At 38.3% G+C, this 27,649-nt stretch overlaps 1 protein-coding gene across 1 annotated transcript in view; it reads right to left on the reverse strand.

Annotated features, from left to right (window-relative positions):
• The window catches only part of NSMAF (neutral sphingomyelinase activation associated factor), a 58,773-nt gene that overhangs the window by 9,982 nt on the left and 21,142 nt on the right, over positions 1-27,649 (reverse strand). Inside the window, exons 3-22 of the mRNA XM_046642629.1 lie at positions 26,333-26,411; positions 26,168-26,235; positions 26,047-26,083; positions 22,319-22,369; positions 19,708-19,779; positions 19,354-19,401; positions 19,198-19,250; positions 13,238-13,367; positions 10,986-11,057; positions 9,101-9,209; positions 6,925-7,101; positions 5,751-5,830; positions 5,114-5,204; positions 4,953-5,016; positions 4,019-4,070; positions 3,801-3,921; positions 3,261-3,392; positions 2,435-2,477; positions 1,955-2,118; positions 386-494 (exon numbers count right to left, since the gene is read on the reverse strand). Coding sequence (XP_046498585.1) covers positions 386-494; positions 1,955-2,118; positions 2,435-2,477; positions 3,261-3,392; positions 3,801-3,921; positions 4,019-4,070; positions 4,953-5,016; positions 5,114-5,204; positions 5,751-5,830; positions 6,925-7,101; positions 9,101-9,209; positions 10,986-11,057; positions 13,238-13,367; positions 19,198-19,250; positions 19,354-19,401; positions 19,708-19,779; positions 22,319-22,369; positions 26,047-26,083; positions 26,168-26,235; positions 26,333-26,411 — 1,752 coding nt within the window. The remainder of the gene's footprint in view (positions 1-385; positions 495-1,954; positions 2,119-2,434; positions 2,478-3,260; positions 3,393-3,800; positions 3,922-4,018; positions 4,071-4,952; positions 5,017-5,113; positions 5,205-5,750; positions 5,831-6,924; positions 7,102-9,100; positions 9,210-10,985; positions 11,058-13,237; positions 13,368-19,197; positions 19,251-19,353; positions 19,402-19,707; positions 19,780-22,318; positions 22,370-26,046; positions 26,084-26,167; positions 26,236-26,332; positions 26,412-27,649) is intronic.

Genomic DNA, 27,649 nt, shown 5'->3' on the forward strand with positions numbered 1-27,649 from the left:
AAATTTTCCCCCACTATATCAGTAAGTTCAACACTCAGGAAAGATATACTACGTTTCTCCCATAGGTTCACATCATCAAAGACTCGAGGGGCTGTATATCCCAGTTTGAGCGGCACAAAACCACCTGCTGTCTGAGACCCTGCCCATCTCACTCTAGATTGACCGACTGCAGAAATGACAGCGTGGTGGGCCAACACAAATCCACTGTGTGCCGAGTTTTCCCTTGCCACACTGACCTCAGGTGGCTCATCACTATAGACATTCTGGGAGATAAAAACAATCAATACGACATTGAAAGAGAACTTCTCCTCTGACTCAGCTTAAAAAAGCTTCACCCCAAGACAAGACCCCCGCTTCTGCGAGGACAGCACAGGGACATGCTTACTCCTTGTGGATTTTATGTTGCTCATGCAGCTGCAGTTTGGTGATGTTATTCCAGGCCAGTGTTTTGCTTTCTTCGGTCAGGTCTTCAAAAGACTCTTCACCTGGAGAGACTACATCAAATTGTTGCTAAGTGAGTCACCCAAATTACTAAAAAGCTTCAGAGACAAGAAACATCTGAGTCACAACATTTTCTATTAAAAATCAAACGACCAAGAAAACAAAATGCCCCACCAAAATGTAGCTGCTTTGAAATGTACTCGTTAGATAGCTCCATGTTAGTCAAGGAAAAATAATAAGGTGTGTAACCTAAATAAAATAAAAATGATTTGGAGAAAGATGAAAAACTATCTTTGAACACTGGAGTCTTTTCATACTTTGATCAATGTCTGCACAGTTTTCACGCGGCCTCTAACTTAGGAACTTCAGGAAATACAAGACTCAGAAGCCATTTCATTGTCAGTACCCTCTGCAAAACCCTGACAGTTCTGTAAGAATGTTGCAGTCTTGTTCCGGTTTGGCCTCCGGTTTGGCCTCTGGTTTGGCCAGGAGGAAGCAGAGATGAAATCAATTACCGCAAGAGCTCCTGGACAGGACTGGCTAAGTAATCCCCAGACTTCTGTTTTAAGAAGGGCTGGAACAATTACCCTTTCAAAATAGTCACAAGACAGTGGTATGGGCCCGGTGACTAAGCAGAGCATGAGTTTAAGAGGCATCACAAGATAATCCTATGATCTTTGTGACTTAACCCTGTGGGGCATTGTCTCACAGAACGTACTCCCAGCCAGCCCTGGGTCACAGGACTCCAGGAGCTGTTCCTCCTTGCTTGAGAGAGTGCTCAGCCGCGTGTACCTGAATGTGCTTGGACCAAACAGGAGAATTGGAGATAATAAGAAATCATGCGCTTTTGCTGCCAAGGTTGCATATAGGCTCCTTCTGGGAGCCTGTGGGTGTGAGGCTGTCTCATGTGAAATGCAGAACATGAATAAGCAGACGAAGGTGAGTAGACTTTCCTCCATTTCCAAATATCAGACGTGAGAACAGGGTCAAGCGCATTTTAGCACCTAGCTTATGCCTGACACAGAACAGATACTCCGTAAACATTTGTCAAATGATTGAATAAAGAAAATAGAATCAAATTTAAAAAACAGAGCACCTTGCATTCAAGGTCTGGATGTGGGGATGGAAGAGGAGAATCAGGGATGGAGGAAGTCATTTCCGGGAAAGAGTGGGGTTATGGTCACTGGCCAGGACACGGAAGAAAGTGAACAGCCAAGAACCAAATACGAGCTTGGAAAACCACAGAACAGAAAGAGAGCCACAACAACGAAAACGCTGCCAAGTCTCACAGGCAGTTGCCAGAAAACAAAAGTGATCTGATTTCCTTTAAAGTCAATAGTTAAAAACACGAAAACAGGTTGGCTTGTTTTTTTCAGGAGAACCACAATGAGATGGGAAAATGCAAACATCTCTAAGGGTTCATGTCTCACTTCCTCTCCAGAATCTTCAAACACATCATAATCACAAAAGAGAAATGAATGGTGCTCACATTTATTCTCTTTACAAAATTTACCTGGAGAATCTGCTGTGGAAGCATTATAACTGGAGGTTTGGGACAAACTTCTAAACTTTGAGGTGATCCTTCGAGGATGTGGTGTCACAAAGAGCTGTTTTGGTGTCTGGCCAAATTCCAAGATTTGGGTGAGCATGGCTACTTTCTCATTAGGATCCTCGATGCTTTAGGACAGAACACAAATAAGGTAGTGAACCTTAGGTTCAGGTTCCTGGAAAGCACAACTTTCAAATGATACAGATCAATAAGAGAGAGATTAACCCTCAAATAGTAAAAGCAGCTATGCGCCAGGATTGTCTAAAGCTTATCACAGATCTTCAGGTAATTTTATGAGGCTCAGTAACTTACAAAATGGTGAAAGCAAGATATAATTCATTGTAAATGTTCCATGCCTTAACATTATCAAATAACTGCAATAACCGTTTAGATAAAGAGGCATTTTGTAACTCAAGTAGGAACTCCTTATAGACACGTCAGTACCTGTTTAAGTCCACACCTCCTTCATAGGTCAGGGGATGAAATACTGAAAAAAGACATGGAAAACACTACTGAAAAATGTACTCTTTGGTTATAATATACACTCCATTCAGAATTTTAAAAACCCAACCTTAAACTTTTATTCAAACAAATTTATTTTCACTTTGTAAAACAGACTAATAATATCCAACTTCAGTAAATATGAATTTGAATGATTATCCTTTGTTGAGCAGAAATCTAGCTGGCAGGTTAGATGACCTGTTCTCAGTGGATTTCTCAGTCAGCATGATTTTCCCCTTAAGGGAAGCACACGCCACTCCGCGCTGCTGGGTGGAGACCAGGCCTGAGCTTCCAGCCCCCTTCTTGAATCCACACTGAGCACCTGGAGGAAGGTAGGCACTGACGCTGAAGAGGAGGTACACTGCTACTGGTTTCTTTTCCTTTTTTTTTTTTTTTTTTTTTTTTGCTGCTGGTTTCTTTCTGCTCGATTAGAAAGAAACCCTGGGCCCCAGCACAGCAACCTCAATATTCTGATTGAGTCTTAATCGAAATTATTTAACAGGATGGAGTACATGCTAAAATTAGAACACTTGAGAAAGAGACCTCATGGCTCATGGGGAAGCAGAGGTTCTTTAGGTAAAAGTCCTTCCTCCTCTGCTGCTCAGTATCCAGCCCAGGGTCACTGAGCCTAGGCACTGTTTGCCAATACAGGATGCTTCTGCTGAAGAAATAAGCTTGATTGCTTTGGCCTCACCTTTTTTATTTTTTATTTTTGGTTTGTTTTTGTTTTCATCAAACGCTAAATGAAATTTCAATGACTGTTACATACCATTATGGGCCCCAACAGCATCACTCCCTTTTTGCTTGTAGCCAAATACCAGATCAATCCACTCATGAAGGTGCTCTGACACATAAGTGCTTTCCAGCGCATCTTTGCTCTTCTGGAGAAAGTCCTCGGGACCTATTAGATTAGATCCATCAAAACATCACAGTCTCCATTTTATTTCCTCTCATTTCTTTTGTCTATCCATATATAGATAACATTTCTAGGACAGGCAAGAGAAGATATATTAAGATATATACAAATTTCTTAATGAAGTTTCCCCCCCATTATATATAAAATATAAATTGAGGGGATGGCGAGAATCATTTTTACAACGCTTAGGTTTCTCAAATACATATTCAATGTTTTTACCTCATAGCCTCAAAGAATACTTCTAATTTGGAGTAGGACCGATATTGCCTCATTCAGATAGAGAATTATACTATTATTTAAAAAAATTCTCGGCAACTAAATAACTAATAATACTTAAATTGCACTACTAGGTGAAGAATTTCTATAATTCAATCCTTTCAAGGTGGTACTCACTCCGTGCCCAAGGGGGAAGCTCTACATCATCAACCATCTGCCCTCCTTGTCTCTTCCCCAAATCCAGCTTCAGACTATTGACTAAAAAGCTGACATCATCACCATAGAATTCTGGAATCAACTGAAAGTTTCAGGAAAAAAAAAATAGCAACAAACATTTTATAAAAGCAGTTAGAAACCACATGCCCAATGAACCATTAGGTTTTTTAACCTCTTACCTCTTTAAAATCTGTCGCACCATCCAAACAGTTCTTCCAAGTTTCTGCAATACTAAGTACGAAAAAAATTCAACTGATGTTAAACCTAGGGTGTGGAAACAGCAACAGCAGTCTTTCTATGCACCGAAGTGGTGTTCTATACTTCACCCCCATGAATTCATTTCTCTCATTAACTCACAATTCTCACCATCCATATGGGTACCCCCTTTTACAGAGGAGAACACTTCTCTGGGCTCACACAGGGAGTGACTAGGGGTCAGGACGTGGACCAGGACATGTAAGTCCATGCCATGAGCCACCACACACACACTGCCTCATCAGAGCGCCAATGGAGGCGGGTGCCTACACACTGAATTATAAATAAACAAGTGTAGAGCTTAGAAAAAGATTGGAAAGACCTAGACCAAAAGATTAACAATGAATATTCTCTCAGTGTGGTGGGATGCCAAATGAACTTTATTTTCTTCCTTATATTTTCTGATTTTTTTTGGTAAGGAAATATTACTTTTATAATTAAAAAAGTTATTTAAACACTCACAGGGAATTGTATTCAATTCATAGCAGAATTATTTAGAATAATGGAATGTTAGTCTAAAAGGGCAAGAATAGAGAAATAAATAGTCAAAATAAATTATGGCATACGTTAGGACATGACACAATCATTTAAAAAATCACTGTTTTGAAGAAGATCTAATAATATGGGAAAAACTTCAAGATCTAATATGAAGCTACAAAAGCCAGGACAAAAACTGTATTTAAAACATGTTCTCACATTTACACACCCATACGTACATATGCCTAGAAAAAGCCTGAAAGGAACACATGTAACAATTAGTGATTTTTTACATTTCTGTTCATATCTAAGTTCTTTGAAACAAACGTATCATACATACATAAAGTCTAAAAAATGGTAAGTGAGGCATTTATGTCAAACCTGTTGAACATTCTATCTGCATTATCGAATCTTCCATTCTGTAGGCACAGCATATACTCTGGTGCTACAGGGGAAAAAGTCAGAGTTAAGCACGATCATAGAATCACTGAAGAATCCGTGTGAAACAACCTTTAATGGGGAGTGACAATAAGGACTCTTACCAATCCGAACAAGATAAAACAGCACGTAACCCGGGGAAGAGTAGTGACTGCCGTACATGAACTTTGGCTCTGGCATCTCCTGGTAGCGTGTCTACAACATATGGAGAAAAAAATACTGCTAAGTTTGGCCAGGAAAATAATAACTGACTCAAGTAGCAAAAGTCTAAAAGAAATCATGGCATGGGTACATTATATCCCTTAATTCTTCTCTTAAATAGGAACAGGAGGAGAAAAAAAGAGTGAAAGGAATCACTGAATAAACAGCATTCTTGTGAGAAGTATTTTGGTTTTCTTGGCTCAGTGGTCACCACGTTGGGGCTGGATTGAATAGAATGGATTTTATGTGTCTCTTGCGCAATTTACCAGAGAGCCCCGTGGTGAAAATAAATCAGTAAACTTGTAATCAGGTCAGCCTCCTACTTCCTGAATTTAGGCAAAAAATGCAAATGGTGAGCAGCTAAATTCAAGGGGGAACGTAGCAGGCAGACAGGGGAGTAAGAAACAAGGTGATGTAGATCTTTCCATCACTCTGGACATAGCTCCACCAAGTCTTGAAGAAATGAGTTTCAATTACTATAAAAACTCAGGCCACCCCTCAGGGAGATGCTCAGAAACCCAGAACCCTCCCTCCACGCACCAGCAATCTTTCCAGCCGCTCCTTATTTAGGGCCCCTACTGGCTTACTGAGATCCCGGAAGGTTCCTGGATTTGACAAATCTATGTAAATAAATAAATTTTAAAAATTAATTAATTAAAATAAATAAAGCAACCTTAGACTTAATAACATTATCCCCCTGAACTGATTCACAAGCACATATTCATTTCCACAAAATAAACAATTTTTTTAAAATTGAGACAGAGCCATTAGAATTATAGCATTTCTGATATTTACATAGCTGCAAAGGTTAGAACTTTTGAGTTGCAAGTTAGCAACAGCCACTCAAGAGTAATACCTCTAATTTGAAAATGCCCTGAATGTTGACTTTTTAAAAGAAGGTCTATGGATTAAAAAAACTATATTCCAAGTAAAACAATAAAAAATAAAAATTTTAAAAGCCAGTTCTTCTACCAAGACTTACTTTTTAAGTTTGAATTACAGTGAATATTATTAGTTTGCGATAAAAGCATAATTGGAGAACTGGGTACTTGAATATTATCAGAGAAATAAGTTATATTCCTTGAAAATCTGTTATCTCTTTTAAGGACAAGGGTCTGATTAGTGAACCGTCAATAGGAATTTATTGTTCACAATATATAATTCAAAATAAAATTATAATATAATCACATTTCTGTTAAAATAATTTGAGAGAGAGAGAGAAGTACATATAGCAAAAAGTTAAAATGGTTATCTCTCAGTAACGTGATCATTGATGATTTTTATTTCCTTCTTTGAATATTTCAGTACTTGTAAAATATTTTATAATGATAATTGTTACTTTTGGTAATCACATTTTTGAATGTGAATTTAAAAATAACAAACTTGAGATGCAATTTTCAAAGTGAAAAACCTAGCTATTTCAAAACGTGGTAATAATGACAACACTGGCTTAAAATCACACGCATTCTTTCTGGGTGTGTCCTTCAAGAAGTATGTGAGTACCTTTCTTTTAGGATTAAAAAAAATCAAGAGATAGTGGATAAGACATATAAAACACACGTAATTTATATAACACTTATCCAGTATCTTACAATGGAAATTGGCAATCTTTAGTAATAAAATCGAAATGGGTTCTAACCTGTTCACATATCACAACATGAGTCTAAAATGGCACTTATTCTCTCCTTTAAACACTCAGCTGTGTGGCACGCACCCAGTTCTGAACTGCAGTAATCACTGATGATCCACGGGAACACCGGGTACTGGGAGAGGTCGTTGCAGCTGCGGTCAGCCAGGTTGTTGAGGTGCAGGAGGTACTGGCGGTTGGAGAGGTGGCCGCGCTGCCACTGCAGGGTGTAGCTCTCGGCCGTGCGCTCTGCCACGTGGTGCTCTGCGGAGGAGAGGCCGCCAGTGAACTTGGCAGGTGTTACTTAACATGCAAAAACTAGATGATTAAATGCAGACCCTTCGATGCAGTTTTGAAAAATACATTTTAAGAAAAAGAAAAGTGAACTATGGTTTGTTTTCACCAAATAGTTGTTCAGTTAAGTGTGAATATCACCGAGATCCAGAAGGGAAAATTATTAAACACTTGACATAAAACATATTGTATATATTAAATATATGATATAAAACAAATATGAAAGTGTGCAGCGAATATATAAATATAGCATGGTAATATATAACATTTACTGTATTATATAGTCTACAGTATATACCTAACAGAATACTTCCAAATGTGCTTGAGGTTTAATGCCTTTAAGAAGCCATGACCATTTTTGTAAAAGCTTATTTCTTCCATTTTTCAGGAAATCAAAATGATCTTTTAGTTTTTTCTAGTCTGGAATAGGTGTACTACTGCTTGTTAGTGACTATATATTATTTATGTATGTGAAGAATAAGGAAAAGAAAAGAAATTTTTAAAAGAGAGAAAAGGTATTTGAAAGGAGAACATGATTTCTCAAACCGGAAGTACCAAAACACCACCCCTAGAAATACTTCTGGAAAAATGGAATCACAGAGTATGTGGCCCCAATGATAGCTTTCCTTTCAGAGAGTAGACAATGAGTCAACTGTTCTATTTTATTCCGAAAATTCTGCTTTCAACTTTTTATTGGCTGTATCAGGCAACTTATCTAACTTATTTGTTGATCCAATATTTATTCTTACTTACTTTTACCAAGTTTCTTCACTAACAGCTAGTTGGAAAGGGCTTAAAAAATTTGAACACTTCTCCTCATTGTCCATCCTCAGAACAACTCAAAGAAAGTCTGAACAACCTCAGGAATAAACTGAGAGAGAGCAGACAGCTTTTCAGAAGACAGACTTTTTAGGTCATGCCAAGATTTTTAACTTGAGATTTTAGGATTCACCATGAAAGCTGAGTCTTTTGTTGTAATCTTGTTATAGTTAGAAAAATAAAATGAAAAAAAGTTAAATCAGGAGGCAGGAGATAACAGTAAACTTACTCCAAAGTTATAGTTATGCATTAAGTTATACTGAATAGCTTAAGGTGAGAAGAAAAAAATATGAACTCTAAACCTACTGTAAAATAAAATATAGTATTCCTTACTGAAAAGAAACCATTCCTCCTTGAGGGAAAATTTCATTTTTAAGGGAGTACTTCACTTATATATCTCATAATGGTTTCACCGTACATTAGAACTGCAAACAAAATTAAAATGGTATTTACAAAATCCCAACGTCTATTTTTAAAAATCATTTTTAAAAATCATTCCATTCTACTCATCTGGCAACTTTGTAAACAAGAATAATTTAATTCAACCATAGAACTTAATATGTTTATGCTTGAAAAGAAAAATGTAGGTGTTCTCTCTGATAAAGATGGGAAAATTCACATTTTCCATGGAAGATTGAGGAAATATTAATATAAAATTGAACTGAGTCCCAGGGTACTTTATTGAGTATAGAAGGTTGAAGTGTCCCTTTTGTATTGTTTTCCAGCTTTGTGATTAAGGCCACAACTAATGATCACAAACATATGACTGGATAACTCGCTGTCTCATGTTAAGAAAATGAGCCTTGGTTTTCATAAACCAACATAAGACAGGAATGCACATAAAAATAATTAGGTGGATCTTTATAATCCATTCAACTTGAGGGCTGTTAAAATACAAAAAACATTTCAAAATATTTATCCAGAGTTTTAAAACACACAATTGGAGTGAAATACTACCAAAACTCACGTACATTTCCCTTCGTTTTTAAAATGCCATTTTGCCAACTCTAATTACTGACAAGAAGAAATAAGTAGAACCACAGAGAGGTGATTCTAGATGTAGCATTTTTCTTCTCTTATTTCCTATCCTGTTACTCAGGAGTGGGACTTCCTTCATATGAACAGATACAGTGAAGGCTGAGCAACAAACCTAGATATGTGGCAATATAAAAATAGATGTCATCTCTATCTTGAGGTTCATAGAACTTCAGGTAGATGTCAGAACACAGATCATCTTCTGTGCAAAACACTTCCAAGCCCTATAAATTCAGAAAGAAAAGAAAAAACAAATAGCACTGTAGTCATCTTGCAATCTCACTATAAGCTACATAATCATAAAAGCCTTTCAATTATACATCCATATTTTTCATTTGTAGGTCTTGTATTCACATTCTCCAGCTATAAAACTGATTCAGTGATGCTGAAAATTTCCTGAGAACGAGACATGTACCTCAGTTAAACTTTGTAAAATCCCTTTTGGTCTTGAATATTTTTATTGATAACAGCCCTTGTGAAAGTATTATTTTGAAATTCAAAATTGGCTGATCCATGTTTCCACAATCTTCTTCGAACACAAATGTTCAGCATTCTTTTATAAATTAAATAATAATTATGTCAACCTAACAACTGATAATTAAATAATCCATTCAATTAATAAGTTGCAATTATTCTTAAAAAAACCGTGTGAGCTTTGTGAATGTTGTGTTGGTAAGGCAGAGACAGGACAGGAATGGAGAAAGGATGAAAGCAGAGTTATCCTTGGTCCAAATATAGGCTTTCAGCATTGACTAGTTAGAGAACTGAGGGAGTCAACTCTTCGAGTCTCAATCTCTTTGTAAAGTCAGGTATCATCTACCTCACAGGGATTGTAATCATAAAGGAAATAGTGTCTATAAATTGCCTGGTATACAGAAGCCACTTCATCAATGTCAATTTCTTCTCTTTTTCTGACTGCACTCTATGCCCAAAGGAGATTTTAAATAGTATCTGTTTCCCTAACCCTTTATTAGCGCTGGAAATGGAGAGTCAACTTTTAGGTAACACAGGCGGAAAAAAAGTTACATTTCACAAACATAAAAAACAAAAATCAGTTGCTTAAAATTGCTCAATGCTGGGGCTGGCCCCGCGGCCGAGTGGTTAAGTTCACGCGCTCCGCTGCAGGCGGCCCAGTGTTTCATTAGTTCGAATCCTGGGCGCCGACATGGCACTGCTCATCAGACCACGCTGAGGCAGCGTCCCACATGCCACAGCTAGAAGAACCCACAGCGAAGAATACACAACTATGTACCGGGGGGCTTTGGGGAGAAAAAGGAAAAAAAAAAAAAAATCTTTAAAAAAAAAAATTGCTCAATGCTTTTGTAATGCGACCAAGTTATTGGTTAATCCTCAAAGGAGAACAAATGAATTTATATTGATGTAAAATTAAAACACCGTGGTATCAGACCTTATGTGGGGAGTGGTTTGTAAAGGAAGCGTGTAAGACTAATATTAGCGTGGATATGTGCTTACGCAGAGCCATGGTGGGAAGAACTGCTCGTACGATTGAAATGGTTATTTTATCCATCTCTCTCTCTCACCAAACCTGAAGACTGAATTAATATAAGTGAACTGCGAATACATTACAGTTCCACGGAAGAGTTAATTTTCTAGTAGGTCCCCAATTTTACTTTGAGACCCAGCTGCCGTGATCTGGCGGTGGCAAGTAGCACTGGGTTGGTTTGCAAACATTATCCCTGTGTAAACCCGGAGACTCTGAGAACACAGGAGTGAGAAACTCAAGGGCACTCTAGCCCTCTTCCTCTTGGAGCCAAAAGCATTTTTACAAAAGCCCTCTTACCTACATAGAGGAGTTATTTCTTTATAAATTTCTAGCTCATCCAAAAGAGAGAACAGCAAGACTCAGAGTGCATTTGCTTACAATACAACATACTTACACTTTTCAGACATGCCCTGGGTGTTCATAAGTCAATAAACCATTGGCTAAACTGAAGATGTGACAATCATCCACCTAGAACTGACGTTGCACCTGAACTCACCAGAGGCATGAGGCCGTGCCTCCTTTTGTAAATGCGGCGGACATCCTGGAGCGTTATCTGGACCACAGGTTTCTTTAAAAGTAAAAAGACAATCTCAAACATCAACATTCTGACACAATGTGAAGCTGTCCTTTAGTATCAGAAAGGGGAAAAAATGACCAAATCTTGCCTTCCCAACGTGTTACAAGTGAACAACTGAAAAGAGAGATCTTAGAACAGGCCTATCTGGCTTCACATTCTGGTCTGTCCCTTTTCACCAGCTTCAGGACTCTGGACAAATCTCCCTACTCCCACTTGGTGCCCCAAAATGATAATGCAATCATCTACCTTTCAGGTGACTGCAAGGTTGAGTGAAAAGGATGAAAGGATCAGTATAGATAACCTCTCAAAAATTTTGCTATCTTTTTATAGACCAATGGTGTGCTTAGAACTGACATATATCTTTTTTTACAATTCTGTCTTTTATCCCCTTAAAAACTATAGTGTATTAAGGCTCATAATCAACTACAGTACAAAGCAGGGTCTCCAGACTTTTTCTTTCTTTATGAAGAGAAAAATTTTCTTGCTTCTCTAGAGCCTTAAAACACTAGTAAGAGAAAAACAAGGTTAGAAAAGGCACTGAGATTGGCTAAAAGGCCACACGGCCACCTTCTTCCTCCCAAGTGAGAGGGAGGAGCAGCCTGCAGAGACCAGGTTGTGTAACAGTGGAAGGTACCTGAAGACTGGCCAAGGATCCTAGCCCAGAGATTTGGGAAGGGATAAATGGTCATACTATGGATCCTGAAGCTATGGCACATACTCAGATATTTTTCCAAAAGTTTTTGACCCACGCCATAGTAACTGTAGTGGCCAAGCCAATTTATTACACCAGTAAAGCATGCCCATCAGTAACCTGTATTGTGTCTACTGGCCGGCTTGGTGAGTGTGCCCCACCACCTGCTGGACAGAACTGATATAGCATCATCTTTCGCTTCAGTATTAGATGTTTCAGCGACATGAAATGACTGACCAGACTGGAGAATTTCCAGGGTGTATGTAGCCTCTACAGCAGAACACACTCTTGTTCTCTGAGCTGCCCTGCCAAATGGTCCAACTGCGCTATCAGAGTGTATTAGGAGTTCTGTTCTTTTAATGAATCATTCCAGAAAGGGGCCAGATCTAGATAAAACAACTAATCTTTACAAATTTTCTTGTAGAAATATAAGTTTATCTTTACTTTCTGGCCTAGGAAGTCCAAAATCATTGTGAAATAGAAGAGTGGTCCCAGCAGCTCAGCAGGAGAACCACAGCTGCCAATCATGGCATCTCTACATGCACCTTTGTGCCAGCTGGGAGAGGACCACAGCTGCCAATCACAGCATCTCTACATGCACCTCTGCACCAGCTGGGAGAGGACCACAGCTGCCAATCACAGCATCTCTACATGCACCTCTGCACCAGCTGAGAGAGGACCACAGCTGCCAATCACAGCATCTCGACATACACCTCTGCACCAGCTGGGAGAGGACCACAGCTGCCAATCACAGCATCTCGACATGCACCTCTGCACCAGCTGGGAGAGGGCCACTTCACACTGTTTCTTTGGGAAAGATTCAGATCTAACTATTTTATTTGTAATTAAGGAAAAACAAGAAATATCAACATATGTGTACATATAAGCATAGATACAGAAATCACCCATTTTTTCTTAATCTTTGTCTATTTCACTGATCTCTTCTAGAAGTGCTTCTGAGTAGAAAGGAAGAAACCTCTAGTAACTCTTTACTGAAATCGGGAGGGGCAGGGTTTCTTTTCACAACACTGAGAGCAAGTGACCTCAAAAGGACTGAAAATAGATCAGAGGAGCTCAAACTCGGGTGAGTGTGAACGAGGATTACAGAGAGCCTGTTAAACACACAGATGCTGGAGGGGGAGGTAATTTTGATCCTCACCAAAATATGAGAACACTGTAATTGCGAAGTCAAGTTCACAGAAAAGAGAGCTTAAAGATGAACACTCCACTCGAAAGGAGCTCTTGGGCCAGCCCTGGGGGCCTGGGGGTTAAGTTTGGCGCACTCCGTCTTGGCGGCCCAGGTTTAGTTGCGGGGTGCAGACATACACCACTCGTCTATCAGTGGCCATGCTGTGATGGGGGCTCACATACAAAACAGAGGAAGACTGGCAATCAACGTTAGCTCAGGGTGAATCTTCCTCAGAAAAAATTAATAAATAAAAAATAAAGGTCTCCAACTGACTCTTCAGTCTTTACTTACTGGGTACCCATTGAGAGGTTGAAAATACAGGTTTGTGTCAGTGATGCACACGTGTCCAGGATTCGTCACCAGAGGTGTCACCATTTCTGCTTTGCATTCCATGTGCAGCTTTTCAGAAACACTTTGGAATCTGAGAATATATTTTTCAGCAAAAGCAAGAAAAATCAGAAAGTCTATTTTCTGAGTTTAATTTTATCTAAAGGAGCTACAGTGTGACTTTGCATAACATTTTGTCTAAAATCTACATTTAATACAAGAAAAATGGTAATATAAATTGGTTGCTTAACTAAAACTGACATTCTTTTAAATGGCATAATGAAAACTGAATTTTTAAAAAACAGATGATGTTATGTATTATAGAAGGGAATACAGACAAGTAAATAATATGAAATAACCCTTTAGCTGCACTCTTATTCCTCTCAAAATGAACTGGCCTTGAAACTACCCTTACATTAAAATAATTTTCTATTTTTGTGTCATTAAGACCTATTTTTATAGTCATATAAACCATTTTGGCATAGATAGCATTTATTTCACATTTTATAAGGCTATAAGTACATAATCATAATTACTTGAACGTCAGTTCCAAAGTATATTCTTCTGTGGATTTACTACAGTAAAACTACTCAAAGATGATTTCTCCTCTACCCCCCAAATTATTTAGCTAGCCATAAAATGTTCATTTTCTTTTCCTTTACTAATTAAAAAAAATTTAGAGGGGAAACAACCAAATCATCAATATATTAAGGCAATTACTTAGTTATGTTACTGGGTTAAAAATAAATGTCCCCTATAAGTAATGGGACAAAAGCAGGGGCAGACTGCCACTTTCAGCTGGGATGTGAAGGAGACCTCATAGCTCTCACCCTAAAAACAAAAACAAACTAGATAAGGGACATAATCCTCATTAATTTTTAAAACCCATCAGAAAGCTGAAGATGCAAAGCAACCTAAATGAAGAGACCTACGGGTGAGTGGCAGGAGGAGGAGCAACCTATGATGGAAGGGGTCAGGGCTGCAGGATGAAGAGAGATCTTCAGAGAAGCACAAAGCCAGATCAGGACTGGAGAGCAGAGATGCAAAATGCTGTCAAGGGGGGTGGAAAGCACAGAGAACTCTCCTTCTGTTCAGAAAGCTGGTGGCTCAGCTGTAAAGCACAAAGATATCTCCAGAATCCTTCAAGTACTCAGATCCCAAGCCTGTTGAAGAAAGTCTTGATCACGCCCTCAAAAGGGCTGGAGGCAGCGGTGACCTGAATTTAACTGTAGCTGCAACAAAGCCTTAACCCAGCTTAGTTACAGATTACATTGACAGAGCCCCCCAGTCCAGCAGCCTGACAGAAAAACAGGTGGACATGACACTTCTGGAGGTAAATATTATTTAGTTCAGTCCCTACAGTTCTTTTTAAAACAAACTACCCAACATACCATTAAAAACTACAAGAAACACAAAGAAGCAAGAAAATAGGACTCATGCTTATGAGAGAAAAGATTCAATAGAAGATGACTCTGACGTTGGATCCATCAGAGGGAGAATTTAAGATAACTACAATAAATACGCTAAAAGACGGACAACATATGTGAAAAGTTTCATCAGAGAAACAGAAATTATAAATAAGAACCCAAAGGAAATTCTAGAAATGAAAATCTGGATAAGAGAAACAAGTTTAAAAATAGACTGGACACAGCAGAGAAAAAGTCCAGTAAAGCTGAAAACAGATGAGTAAGAAATGTCCTAACTGAAACAAAAGGAGAAAAAAATATATAGAACAGAGTATCTGAGATCTGAGGGAATATATAAAACATACTAACATAAGCGTAACTCGGGTTACAGGAGAAGAGATAGAAAATGATGCAGAAAAAATATTGAAAGAGAGAATGGTTGAGAACTGATGAAAAGAAGGTCTAAAATCAGTGATCTAAACTGTTTGTAGGAACTTAGAAAAAGAACAAGTTCAACCCAGAGTAAGCTGAAGGAAGGAAATCACAGGAGCGGAAATCAATTTTATGTAAAATGGAAAAACAGAGAAAAAAATCAATAAAGTCAAAAAATGGCTTTCTGAAAAGGTCAATGAAATTGGCAAACACCTGGTAAAACTGATAAAGAAAAAAAAAGAGAAAACACAAAGCATCAATATAAGGAATGAAAGCGGGACCATCACTACAGATCCTACTGACATTAAAAGGACATTAACAACTTCATACCAACAAATCTGACAACTTAGATTATAGAACTAGACAAATTTTTTGAAAAATATAACTTACCAAGACAGGCACAGGAAGAAACAGACAACCTAAATAGTCCTATGCCTAGCAAATAAATTGAATAAAAAAGAACACTTCAGGTCTACATGACTTCACTAATAAATTCCATTAAAAATTTAAGGAAGAAATACAATCCTACACAGACTCTTTCAGAAAACAGAAGATAAAGGAACATGTCCAAACTCATTTTATGAGGTTAATATAACATGGACAGGAAAATCTGACAAATACATTAAGGTTTATAGAGCAATATCCCCATGGATACAGATGCAAAAATCATTTACAAAATGCTAGCAAAGCAAGCAATACGTAGAAAAGGATAATACATCACAATCTAGCTCGATTTATCTTATGAATAAAAGGCTGGTTTAACATTGAAAAATCAATCAATATAATTCATAATATTAACAGAGTAAAGAATAAAAAATATGATCATCTGAACAAATGCAGAAAAAGTATTTGACAACATTCTAAACCTATTATTGAAAATACTCTCAGCAAAGCAAGACTAAAAAGGAACTTCCTTATTTTGATAAAGGGCATCTACAAAACACCTACAGCTAGCATCATTCTTTGACAGCGAAATATTTTAATCCCTTTCTTTTACAAGAAAAGAGCAAGGCTAGGATGTCTGCTCTCACCACATCTATTAATTAAATGGGGCAATAAGGCAAGAAGTAGAAATAAAAGCCATAAGGATTTCTGTGGAACTGTCATTATTCACAGATTAAATGATTACATGTATAGAAAACTCCATGGATCTACAAAAAAACTGCTAGGACGAATGAGTGAATTTGGAAAAGTCACAGGATACAAGGTCAATGTGAAAAGAAAAAAAAGAACTGTACTACTTCTGTATACCAGTAAGAAATAACTGAAAAATAAAATTTCAATCACATCAAAAAAATCACAAATCTACAGATACCTCCAACAAAAGATGGCAGCACAGACATACTAAACACATAAGAACAGGGGAAACCGGGTGAGGCTTGGGAAAAGAACTCTTTCTACTATCCTTACATCTTTTCTTTAAATCTAAAATTAGTCCAAAATAAAGCATTTTAAAAGGACATTTTGGGGTACAAATGGGAAAAGTTGAATATGGAGCTATAAATTACATGACACTATAGAATTACTCCTACCCACCATAATAGTATGGAATAATGTCAGAGAACATCCTTTTAACAGATATATGGTGAAGTAGTTCTGGGTGAAGTGTCATGATGTCTTGCATGTAATTTCAAATGGTTCAGAAAAAAATTATACTTACATATTTTATATATATAATACAAACATATATATATACACACATTATTTATATATATAACATATATACAGACATACATACATTATATATACATGTATACAGACACACACAGACCAAGCAGGTGAGTAAGAGCATGAGCATGCAAGAACTAAAGTAAACTTGGCAAAACGTTAATGAATTAAGACCTAATGACTCATAGGCATGTGTTCATTATATTATTCTTTCAACTTGTGAGGATTTGAAAATTTCCAGAATGAACAGTAGGGAAAAAGAAATATAGCTATCCTTTATTCCTTCAATAAAAAAGTATTTCCTCAGAAATATGATGAAAGCTTATTTTAGCAAAAGGTTACCTTCTTCCTTTTAGAGGAAATATACAATATTATTTACACTGTAAAAATTTGTTCCCCAAATTCTTCAGCCTAACATTTTGGAGACCGGATAAATTAAAACTTTCATAGTGAGCCATTTTTTAAATTAATGTCATGCTGAAGCCCAGGATTGAAGTCTAAATCATTACTTAGAAAAATTATGCATTCTAAGTAGGTCAAAGAAGCTAATTCTTCTTATTCCTTTTCCTTCCTAAGATGGAAGCTATTCTTCCCTCGGCAATCTATTTACCTAATATATTCTGCAAGTATAAAAATGGAAAGAAAATTAATACTCTATAGGTGGAACAGAAAAAGCAGCAAACAAACATAAACAGAGAAAACACAGTTTGGTCAGATGGCTTTACCGCCAAGTTCTTTCACACTTTAAAATGTAGTGTAAGGGTCAAAAATCTTACAAAGATAGAAATAAAACAGAATATTACAAACTAATCTCATTTATAAACATAAGCTTCTAGCCAAAGCCTAGCACATAATAATCCATAAAAGAATCCACTCAACCAATACTTTCAACTTTATCCTAAGCCAGAATGATTACAAATGAAAAAATCTAAAATAAAAATGATTTCTAGTGAATAGAGACTGCAATAATTCATACATAAGATTCTTTACACATTAAAGAATCTACATATAAAGTTAACGGAACTGATCACTGAGTTTAGCAGGACTGCTAAAAACAAAATGAATTGACAAAAATCTACTGCATTCTATATATCAACAATAAACTGAAAAGGAAAATTTTTAGGATATCATTTACCACACCATCAAAAATATGAAGGACTTGGAACAAATCTAGCACAAGAGAGGAAAGACCTTTATGAAGAAAATCACAAGGAAGACATTAAAGAAGACCCAAACAATAGAGAAAAGACTACAGATTCCCAGTAATCACAATCAAAATCCCAGCAGGCTTTCTTTTATGGAAGCTGTCAAGCTGATTCTAAATTTACGGAGATGTGCATAGGGTCAAGAACAGTGAAGACATGAGTCAAAAAGGAAAATAAGGTGTGGGGCCCTGCACCACCAGATATCGAGAGTTACCATAAAGCAATGGTAATTAACATAGTGGTACTGGAAATGGAGATACAGACAAATAGCCTGAATCTACTCAATATGAGGCAAGCAACAAATGAGAGAACAGGTTAATATAAAAGCATAATTATTTGCAGAAAATATATTATATACTTAGAAAAGGCAAGAAAATCAATGAAAAAAACCTTAGACCAGTAAGAATGTAGCCTCTTGGTCCGTGGAGGATACCTTAGGTGGTGACTATCAGAGCTTGAAGGGTCCGGAAAGACTTTCTAGAACAGCTGACAGCTAAGCTGAGATCAGAATAGGTAAGAGCTAGCCAGGCACAAAGACGCAGGAGGGTGGGTATTCTAAGCAGAGGGACTCTGTACAAGGGCTCAGAGGTAGGAGAGCCTGTGGCACACTCGGGAATGCATATGGGAAGAGCCAGAACACAGAATTCAAGAAGAGCAACCAGCAACCAGAAGTCGTAAACAGGGCTGGAACATAAGCGGTTTGTGTGCCATGTAAGGTTAGGATTTCACCCTGAAAGCAATGGCAAGTCTTGAAGAGTTTTAAATAGACAAGAGATATCACTAAATAAGTTCTTTAGAAAGAACATATTTTAAAAGTACATTAGGCACAGCGGAGAAAGAGGATTGGAGAAGCAAAGACTGGAGTCAGGTAAACAAGCTAAAAGCTGCTACAGTGTTCTGAGTGGAAGGTGATGGCGGCCCGAACTGAGCAACAACAGCGTGAAAAGACAGAAGCTGACAGACTAGAAAGATCTCAGGAGCATCAGCTGACAGGCCTTTCTGACTGACAGATGTCAGGACGGAGAAGACTCAAGGCAGGCCTTGACACTGCTCTTGCACTGAGGCGGGGCCATTCCCTAAAACAAGCAGGTTTGCGGTGAGGCAGTTTTGGACACACACGTCCTCATTGGCTGTGGACAGGCTGAATGAGGCATACAGATGAAGACGTTACAATCAGATGTCATAATCCAGAAAGAAAATCATTAAAACTCACCTGTTTTTGTCAAATGATGTCCTAGCCAAACGTGACTGCAAAATAGCTGTTATCTATTAAAACAGAACCGTTTACAAAGTATGAATATAAGTATTTATAAGGAAAATATAATCCAAGTTAATTCGAATAAAGACACAGATCTTTAGAAACTCTTACCATAGCAGTTTGGTCACCTAGCTTGTCAAGGCAGGATGCTCTGTGAAGCTACAATATTATAAATACACATGAATTTATTTTTTCTCTCAGATGATATGAAGATATTTCCTTAGAAGCAATGAAAAACAGCAATCATCCTGTTACTCAGTAACAGTTAAGATCACTTTTGATATATCTATGGCTTCTTCTTAATACACAGTTTTCAAATTCAACATAGTTAAGCAAATCTGCTTTACATTTATACAAGAGATTATGATTTCGGTAAGATGTATAAATACGAATTTTTTTCTAATTTCTGCCTAAGTTTGCTTTGAATTCTCTGCCCAGTAATGCCTGAGTAAGGCACTGGCTTACCTGGAGCAACGTCTCCACAACATCTTCCACTTTCCCTGAAACATCCAATTCAAAGACATATTCCATTTTGCCCTAACAAAAAGGGAAAGAAGTCAAATCACAGGAAGAAAAGAAGCATGTCAAACCATTTCACTTTAACAACATTTGCAAACGCCCTCCTCAATCGTGCATGTACGTGCCTGGCGTGTCCCCACTCACCCCACCCTGAATGAGAGCTCTAAGGAGCAGCGTCCATCGGATTTACTGCTACACTTATTTCCTCCCTTCTGCTAACTTTGGGCTTAGTTTGCTGTTCTTTTTCCAGTTCCTTGAGATGTATAGTTAGGTTTTTAAATCTGACACCTTTATTTTTGTTAGTTTAAGTGCATATCACTATAAACTTCCCTCTTAATACTGCTTTTGCTGCATCCTGAAAGTTTAGGTATGTTCTGTTTTCATTTGTCTAAAGATATTTTTAATTTCTCTTTTCATTTCTTCTTCGACCCATTAGTTGTTCAAGAGCGTCATTTAATTTCCACATACTTGTGAATTTTCCTTCTGTTGTGGATTTCCAGTTTTATTCCACTGTGGTCAGAAAAGATACTTGGTATGATTTCAATCTTCTTAAAGTTGTTAAGACTTGTTTTGTGATCTAACACGTGATCTATCCCAGAAAATGTTCCATGTGTACCTCAGAAGAATGTGTATTCTGCTGCTGTTGGGCAGAATGTTGTGTGTCTGTTAGGTCCATTTGGTCTATAGTGCTGTTCAAGTCCTCTGTCTCCAATTGATCTTCTGTCTGGATGTCCTATCCAATATTGAAAGTGGAGCACTGAAGTCTCCTACTTTCACTGTGTTGCTCCTGATCTCTCCCTTAAATTCTGTCAATGTTCGCTTCATATATTTAGATGCTCTGAGGTTGGGTGCATATGTATCACAATGGTTAATTTTATGTGTCACATGCTCCAATCTTCTCTCTCCCCTAAGGGAGAGTCTGCTTTGCTGTACTGGCCTCTGTCTGCTGTACCACAGGTCCTCTGGAGGAGCAGCACAATGCCAGCTCTTTCTTGTTTTCAGTGGTCCCCAGGCATTCCAGTATGCCAGGTCCTGCCAGTGCTCCAAGACAAGTGAGACAGAAGCCAGTCCCTCAGGCAGGCACCCCAAAAAGCCAGAACATTGGATATATGGTCAGCCTTGTCTTTCCCTCACCAGGAGAAGCCGGGAGCTGGGAGTTTCCTCCCAGTCATGTGGCACTGTGCTGAGAAGAGGGACTATGGTGAAAGGACGCTACAAATTTTCCTATGAGTTTCAATGCAGCAGATTTCATGCTAACCTGGGTGCAGGGGGCTCTTAATTGGTTTCTGGATTTCTCACAAAGGGAGAAAGAGGGTCCATGTATTGTTGAATCAGTGTCTCCGTGAGAGGAACCAGGGCTGAGGCCTCCCATTCCTCCATCTCTTATTGTCATGGTTGATGTCACTGTCCCCTCTTTCTTTAAATCTGAGAATCCTTTAGTATTCTAATTCATACTGGAACAAAAGAACTTTTCTTTGCTTCAGACCACCTCACTCATTTCCTTTCACATAATTTTCCAACAGACCAAGAGCAGCTTTGTACTTCAAGTGGGTATCAGGAGAGCCTTTAGAGGCAGAGCACTCCAGGCGTGGTCTCAACTTGGGGGGTGTCCCACTCCCCCCACAGGGCTTTTGTCAATGTGTGGAATTGCCTGACAGCAACAGGGAACAGTGTAGTAGAGGCTGTAATATAGTGAATGGGAACAGGCTGTAATACAAGGCACAGCCCACACAGTGAAGAACGATGCTTCCCAAAATGCCAACAGCACCACCTGAGAGTAATTACATCTCAGTATTTATAGTTCCTGACTAACCCGCACATGCACTCATTTCTCGTACATAAAATCCAAAGGCCACTGCATGCAGTCTGCGTCTTCCACAACTGCTGGCGAGAAACTGCAGGCTGGCCTGCGACTGGGACCGAGATTCAGCCTGCGGGACTGTGTCTGTTCAGAGAGGGTGGCTCTTCCTAATTCGCAGAAGTGTCATCATAAGGAGCACTGGCCCTGTCTCCAGGTCCTGTAAATACTCTTTTGGTAGAGTTATCCCTTTATTATACACTAAGCGGAAGCATCAAGAACCAAATAAAGCACAGAATGGTTAAACGTAATGTCTAAGCTTACTTGACAAGTCCTGGAAAACCAGATATTGTATTCAAGCTTCTACCCAATTAAAAGAATTTGTAAATTACTATTGAGCTCTCAAATAATTGCATTTTATAACCTATAAAAATTTCTCAAATATTTTTCAAAATAAATTCTCAGCAAAATCCAGTAAATAACCTTATAAATGATGCATATTCTGATTTCAATTTCTGCTCTAATAATTTAAGTTTTTCTTCCCTATTAGACACATTTATTTTTAAGTCAAAAAGTTAAGTGAAATTTCTTGGACTAAAGTCTGTGGCTCCCTTGGTAATTTTGTTATAACTGCTAGGTAACAAACTTTTAAATATCCATTATTATTATATTTGATTAAAGATGTAAATAGAGTCACAAAATCTCATTGCTCATAATTACTATACAAATTGCTGAGAATAAATGAAAAGCTTTACTCACCCTTTCTATTTTATATGGTGCAACAATGTTGTGTTCTTTAATGAAATATACCTGAGAAAGATAAATCAATACTTGTAAAATAATTAAAAGTTTTCATAGTAATGAGTTACTATAAATTAGAACACTATGAATCTGGAATTTAAAACATGGTTACATAATCTCTATTTCCAAACAGCACTTGCATTAATATTGGTATGGCTTTAAAGTTCTGATGGTAAAATAACAAGTATTAAATTAAAAAGAGATTCATCAAGCCAACAAGGTAGCAAAATTACTGGATAAATAAAATATCTAAGCTGTTTGATGAATGTCATCACTTGTACCACATAACCAAGTAGACAGGTGAAGGAAGCTAATTTCAGTGCTGATTCTCTAAGAAATGGGTAAAACAAAGTCACTGTGATGAAATACATTCATTAACATAAAGAAAGTTCTCTTCTCCAGAGGTGATCTGGCACACAGTGTTTTCACAGGCACCGGGCCACCTGTCCTCACACTGTGTATCAGTAACTATGTCAAACAAGCAGCATCATCTGCCAGAGCCATCAACCTCCTCACACCTGCACCCTCACGCCTGCCTTCCTCCTGTTACGACGGAGGGTCTGCCTAGGCTCTCAAAACCAGTCACTCTACCAGGCCACAGAATGTGCACCTCCCTCACCCACCAGCTAGTCAAAAACTTTGCTCCTACGGTTATACGCTACACTTCCTCCCATTCGAAACAAACCATAGATAAAAACCCTCCCTTGGTCTCACATCCTCTCTTTGACATTTGCCTGTTCCTTTTTGTCGCAAACTCTCGGCGAGAGCTGACTGTACTTTCTCTTGGGCCCACAAGAGGTTTTTATCCACACCATGTTATGGAAACCACTCCCGAGAAGGTCATAAAAGATGCACAAGACCTCCAGGTTACCAAATGCAAGAGTCAATTCTCAGGACTTCCTTGATTCTGTTTCTCAGAGTATGTGACGGAGCCGACGGCTCTTCCTGAAGCACTTTTCCACTTGGCTTCCCAGCCACCTGCTCCTGGTTCTACCCACCCTCACCAGAGGCTCCTTCTGTCTTCCTCCAGACCCCACTCTCTTCCCAACCAGACCTCTCTGTCCACACTCAGTCCCTGGGAAACCTCATCCAGCCCCGGGGCTTAAAAAAGTATCTGGAAATGGCCGACCCCCCAGTTTACCTTTCTAGCCTTAACACCCACCTCTGAAACCCAGACGAATGCTTCCAAATGCCTGCTGGACTTCTCTGGACTTCTCCTCTCGGAGGTCACATTCTGAACAAAGCGTGCTCCTCCCCAGGCTTCTTTACCACAATAAAGGGCACTACTATCCACCTCATTGGAGTTATTCCTGACTTTTCCTTTATACCTTGCAACTAATCCATCAACACATGTGTTAGGTTTTTCTTCAGAATATATTCAAACACTGACCACCTCTCACCCTTCGATTGCTACCATCCTGGTCTAAAATATCTGGGTTCTGAACACCCCTCCAGGCTCTCCTTGCTCCCACGCTTGCCCCCCTGGAGCATACTCTCTATGCAGCCTCCAGAGAGATTTACAAATACACACAAATCAGATCATGCCCCTTCTCTTTCAGCTCTCCAATGATTTTTCTCTTTTGTGCTTTATTCTAACTCCTTACCGTGGCCTGCAAGGCCCTCGATGGCACAGTCCCTGCCACTGCTCCAACTTCCCTTCCAGCACCCCGCTTGACCCCTATGGCCCAGCACACTCACCCTCACTGCACCTTTCACCTGCCAGGGACGTTCGTGTCTCAGGGCTCTCCCCTGCCACTCTCTGCACCTGGAACACCACTGCTCATGATAATCGCGTGGCTCACTCCCTCATGCCTTCTGAGTAGAATGCCTTCAAGAGGTACCTTCTCAGCGAGGCATCCCTGACCATTCCACCTAAAGTAGCACAAGTATTCCTTATCATTTTCTATCCTTTTGTCCTGTTCTCATTTTCTTCACGGCATTTATCACTAAATGACATTATAGAAGATATTTGCTTATTCTGTTGTACCCATTGAAAGGTAGAGCTCATGGGGGGAGGGGCTTCAGATATTTTGTTCTTCCCTATATCTCCAAAGCCATGAATGTAAAACTTATCGAATACATGAATTAAAACTATTATTTATACACACACACCATGCCTGCCTTAGTCTACCAGCAAATGAAAATTTGGAAGCAAAGCTCTCTAAAGCCTAAAGAACCATAGCATATTTCTGAAACATTGTGACCTAGTAAGTAGTCAAAAACCACAAAAGTTGCATTTTTTGTAACCCAGGAAGCTTAAAAGAACACTTGAAAGACTAGCTCGTGTCTAGTTGCCCCTTGGTGTTAAGCCGGTTTTGAGTCTGACACGAGACCTCTCTACAAACTATTAAAAGTAGGTGGAGGGATTTGGAGGAGGGATTTGGAGGCTTTATTTCTAAGCCCAAAGTTATTAAAACTTCACTAAAATGTATATTGTTATAATGGAAACCATACTTCCAACTGAAAAAGTACCTCTTCCTTTCAGGAAATGAACTTTCTAGAATAAGGTCATGATGTAGAATGATACTACAGAAATAATAAGAGCACAAGTGTAGATGAGAATTATTAATAATGGTGTCCCCATAGATGGCTATAACTGTTTTCATATATGCCAGTTACAACAATATGAAATCAAAGATAGCCTGGGAAATGTTTTCTTCCTTAAAATTAATTGAATCATGGAAGGCAGACCTAGAAAATCACCTAATCTGATATCTCACAGCTTTCATAAAATAATTTTCTATATACATTAAAAATTGTTCCATGAACAATGGGCTAAGTAATCCAAGAACCACTGGGAGCGCTCTCTGTGCCTAACTGTCCCCCTCCTCGAGACTCTCAAGGCACTCTCCTACGTTAAGGTTTTGAGTCAAGTCCTGAAGTAAAGAAATCTGTGTATCTTTGTTTCCCACAGCTTCTCCTACACTTAGTTGATCATAGAAAGATTTTTCTTTGAACCCTTCAAGGGTTCTGTGGATAGCTGAGGCCACAATGATCTCAACCTCTTCCATTTAAAGACAAAGAAGGTGAAGTCCAGAGCCAAAAGAACATGGTAGATGATCTCTACTCCTTTTTCATTTAAAATTTTTTTAAAAGTCTATTGACAAATTAAGTATATGACAGGAGAAAGACTAAATTTTAATTTATCTCCGTAGTGACAGTATAAGCACAGTACTGGGTGCATAAATGAGTACCAAATAACATTAGAACGAATAAAAGGTCATGACCCCAAGCATCACAATTATATAAGACTACACATCCTGAGTCATTGCCCTGGGTGTCATCAGGAGTCAACCTGAGATCCATTTCAGCAGCGTGCTGCTGGGCTCCCACCTTCTAAATGGTGAGGAGGCCACAGGAGGAACTGCTGTCCTTTCCCCTCAACCCTCACACACTGTCAGGACTCCTGAGGACGAAGCCACAGGCCTGTAGCTATCACACACTTGATCAACGTTAAGGATGTCATTAGGGACTACATCTTTAACAAAATATATTTCTCAATGGTTAAATTTTAATAGCATTTAAGCATCTACTCTAATGGTCTTCATTTGAGATTTCTACAGACAAATAATTCCATTGTGCTAATATATATATAATATATATGTACATATCTTAGTGCTAATATATATCTGTATACATAAATGTTCACTCAGGTTAGGAAAAAATATTTATTATGTGCTTCTTACCTGACTGAAAATGAGTGAAATCCCCCCAGATTTTGCCCTAAAATGCAGACAAAAGTCATTAAGTATATAAATATAATTTTTTGGTAGAAGTAAAATCAAACAATTAGTGACAATGACATACATTGCAAAGTGTCTATTGGCTCCATTTTCTCCATGTTTTCCTATTTTTATACAATCTCTCAAAGGAATCTGGATAAAAGTGAGAAAGAAATATTACAAAGACGAGCAAAGGTAAAATATACACAAAAAGTCGGAATGTCTCATTACCAAGGTAGAATGTGTTTACCTTAATGATGGGCTGAGATATTGCATCTGGTTCAAAAATCACTGACTTTGAACATATTTTTAAGGAGCCTCTGATTTTCCTAGGGATCAAAACACAAAGGATTATTATTAATGAACACAAGAAAGTCACAAAAGAATTGTAACACATTTTAACTAGAAAGTAGATGACTAAAGCACCAACTCATAAAAGATCAACTACATAATTAAAGAGAATGGTATGACAGGCTGGAAAACAGAACAAAATCATTTTCCTCATCCCCACCTCCCTAGCGCTTAAAGAACTGCATATACTGTAATGTGGTTTCATTTCTGGAGCACCGTCCCACGCATTTTATTTTATTTATTTTATTGGTCTTCACGTCTACTCTGAAAGGGAACAGTTTTCTAATCCTTAAGCAACACTGATTCTATCCTGTCTCTGGTAAACTCTTTTGACTTTTAATTCCCTATATCTAAAACAACTAGTGAGGAAGCAATATTAAATATCTAAAATTGATTAGGTAAGGGATTTTTTTTCTTATAATCATGGCAAAATAACAGGTTGAATTCAGCACATAAAGTGCCTTTTTTTTCTTTTTGAACACAAGTTTTATTTTTCATATTTCAAGTTGTTTCTTTAGGAATGCCCAAACACATTTTTCAACATATTCGCTAACCACCTGTATTGGCTCTCAAGGACTATGTGTATTATTTACATATTTATTTCTCTTTTCTATCCTACTGCTTTGTATAAATATTAATCATTTGACTTCATTTCTGTGACATTTTTTCACAGCTTTTGAGTAATTTTTAATACTGATTAGTTTTTATGTATGCAGAAAATTTTCATTTTAATATGTAAAATCTACAAACCTCCTACTTTGTGATTGCTACTCTTCTGTTTAAAAATTTTAAGAGGTGCCAGCCAGTGGCACAGTGGTTAAGTTTGCACGTTCCACTTTGGCGGCCCGGGGTTCACCAGTTCGGATCCCGGGTATGGACACGGCACTGCTTGGTAAGCCATGCTGTGGTAGGCGTCCCACATATAAACTAGAGGAAGATGGACACAGATGTTAGCTCAGGGCCAGTCTTCCTCAGCAAAAAGAGGAGGATTGGCAGCAGATGTTAGCTCAGGGCTAATCTTCCTCAAAAAAAAAAAAATTTAGATTCAATGACAGAAAAAATTATTTGAGCACAAAGCTTATTTATAAACATTAAGACAGGAGCCTGCAGAGGTTTTCCCTCTCTGGTACCATGTTGAAGGAGAAGGGAAGATGACACTTGAGACTGGCCTGAGGGCCTTTACAGTCACAGCAACCAGGCAAGAGAGAGTGATGGT

The sequence above is a fragment of the Equus quagga genome, chromosome 16 (assembly GCF_021613505.1).
Source record: "Equus quagga isolate Etosha38 chromosome 16, UCLA_HA_Equagga_1.0, whole genome shotgun sequence".
NCBI classification, from domain to species: domain Eukaryota; kingdom Metazoa; phylum Chordata; class Mammalia; order Perissodactyla; family Equidae; genus Equus; species Equus quagga.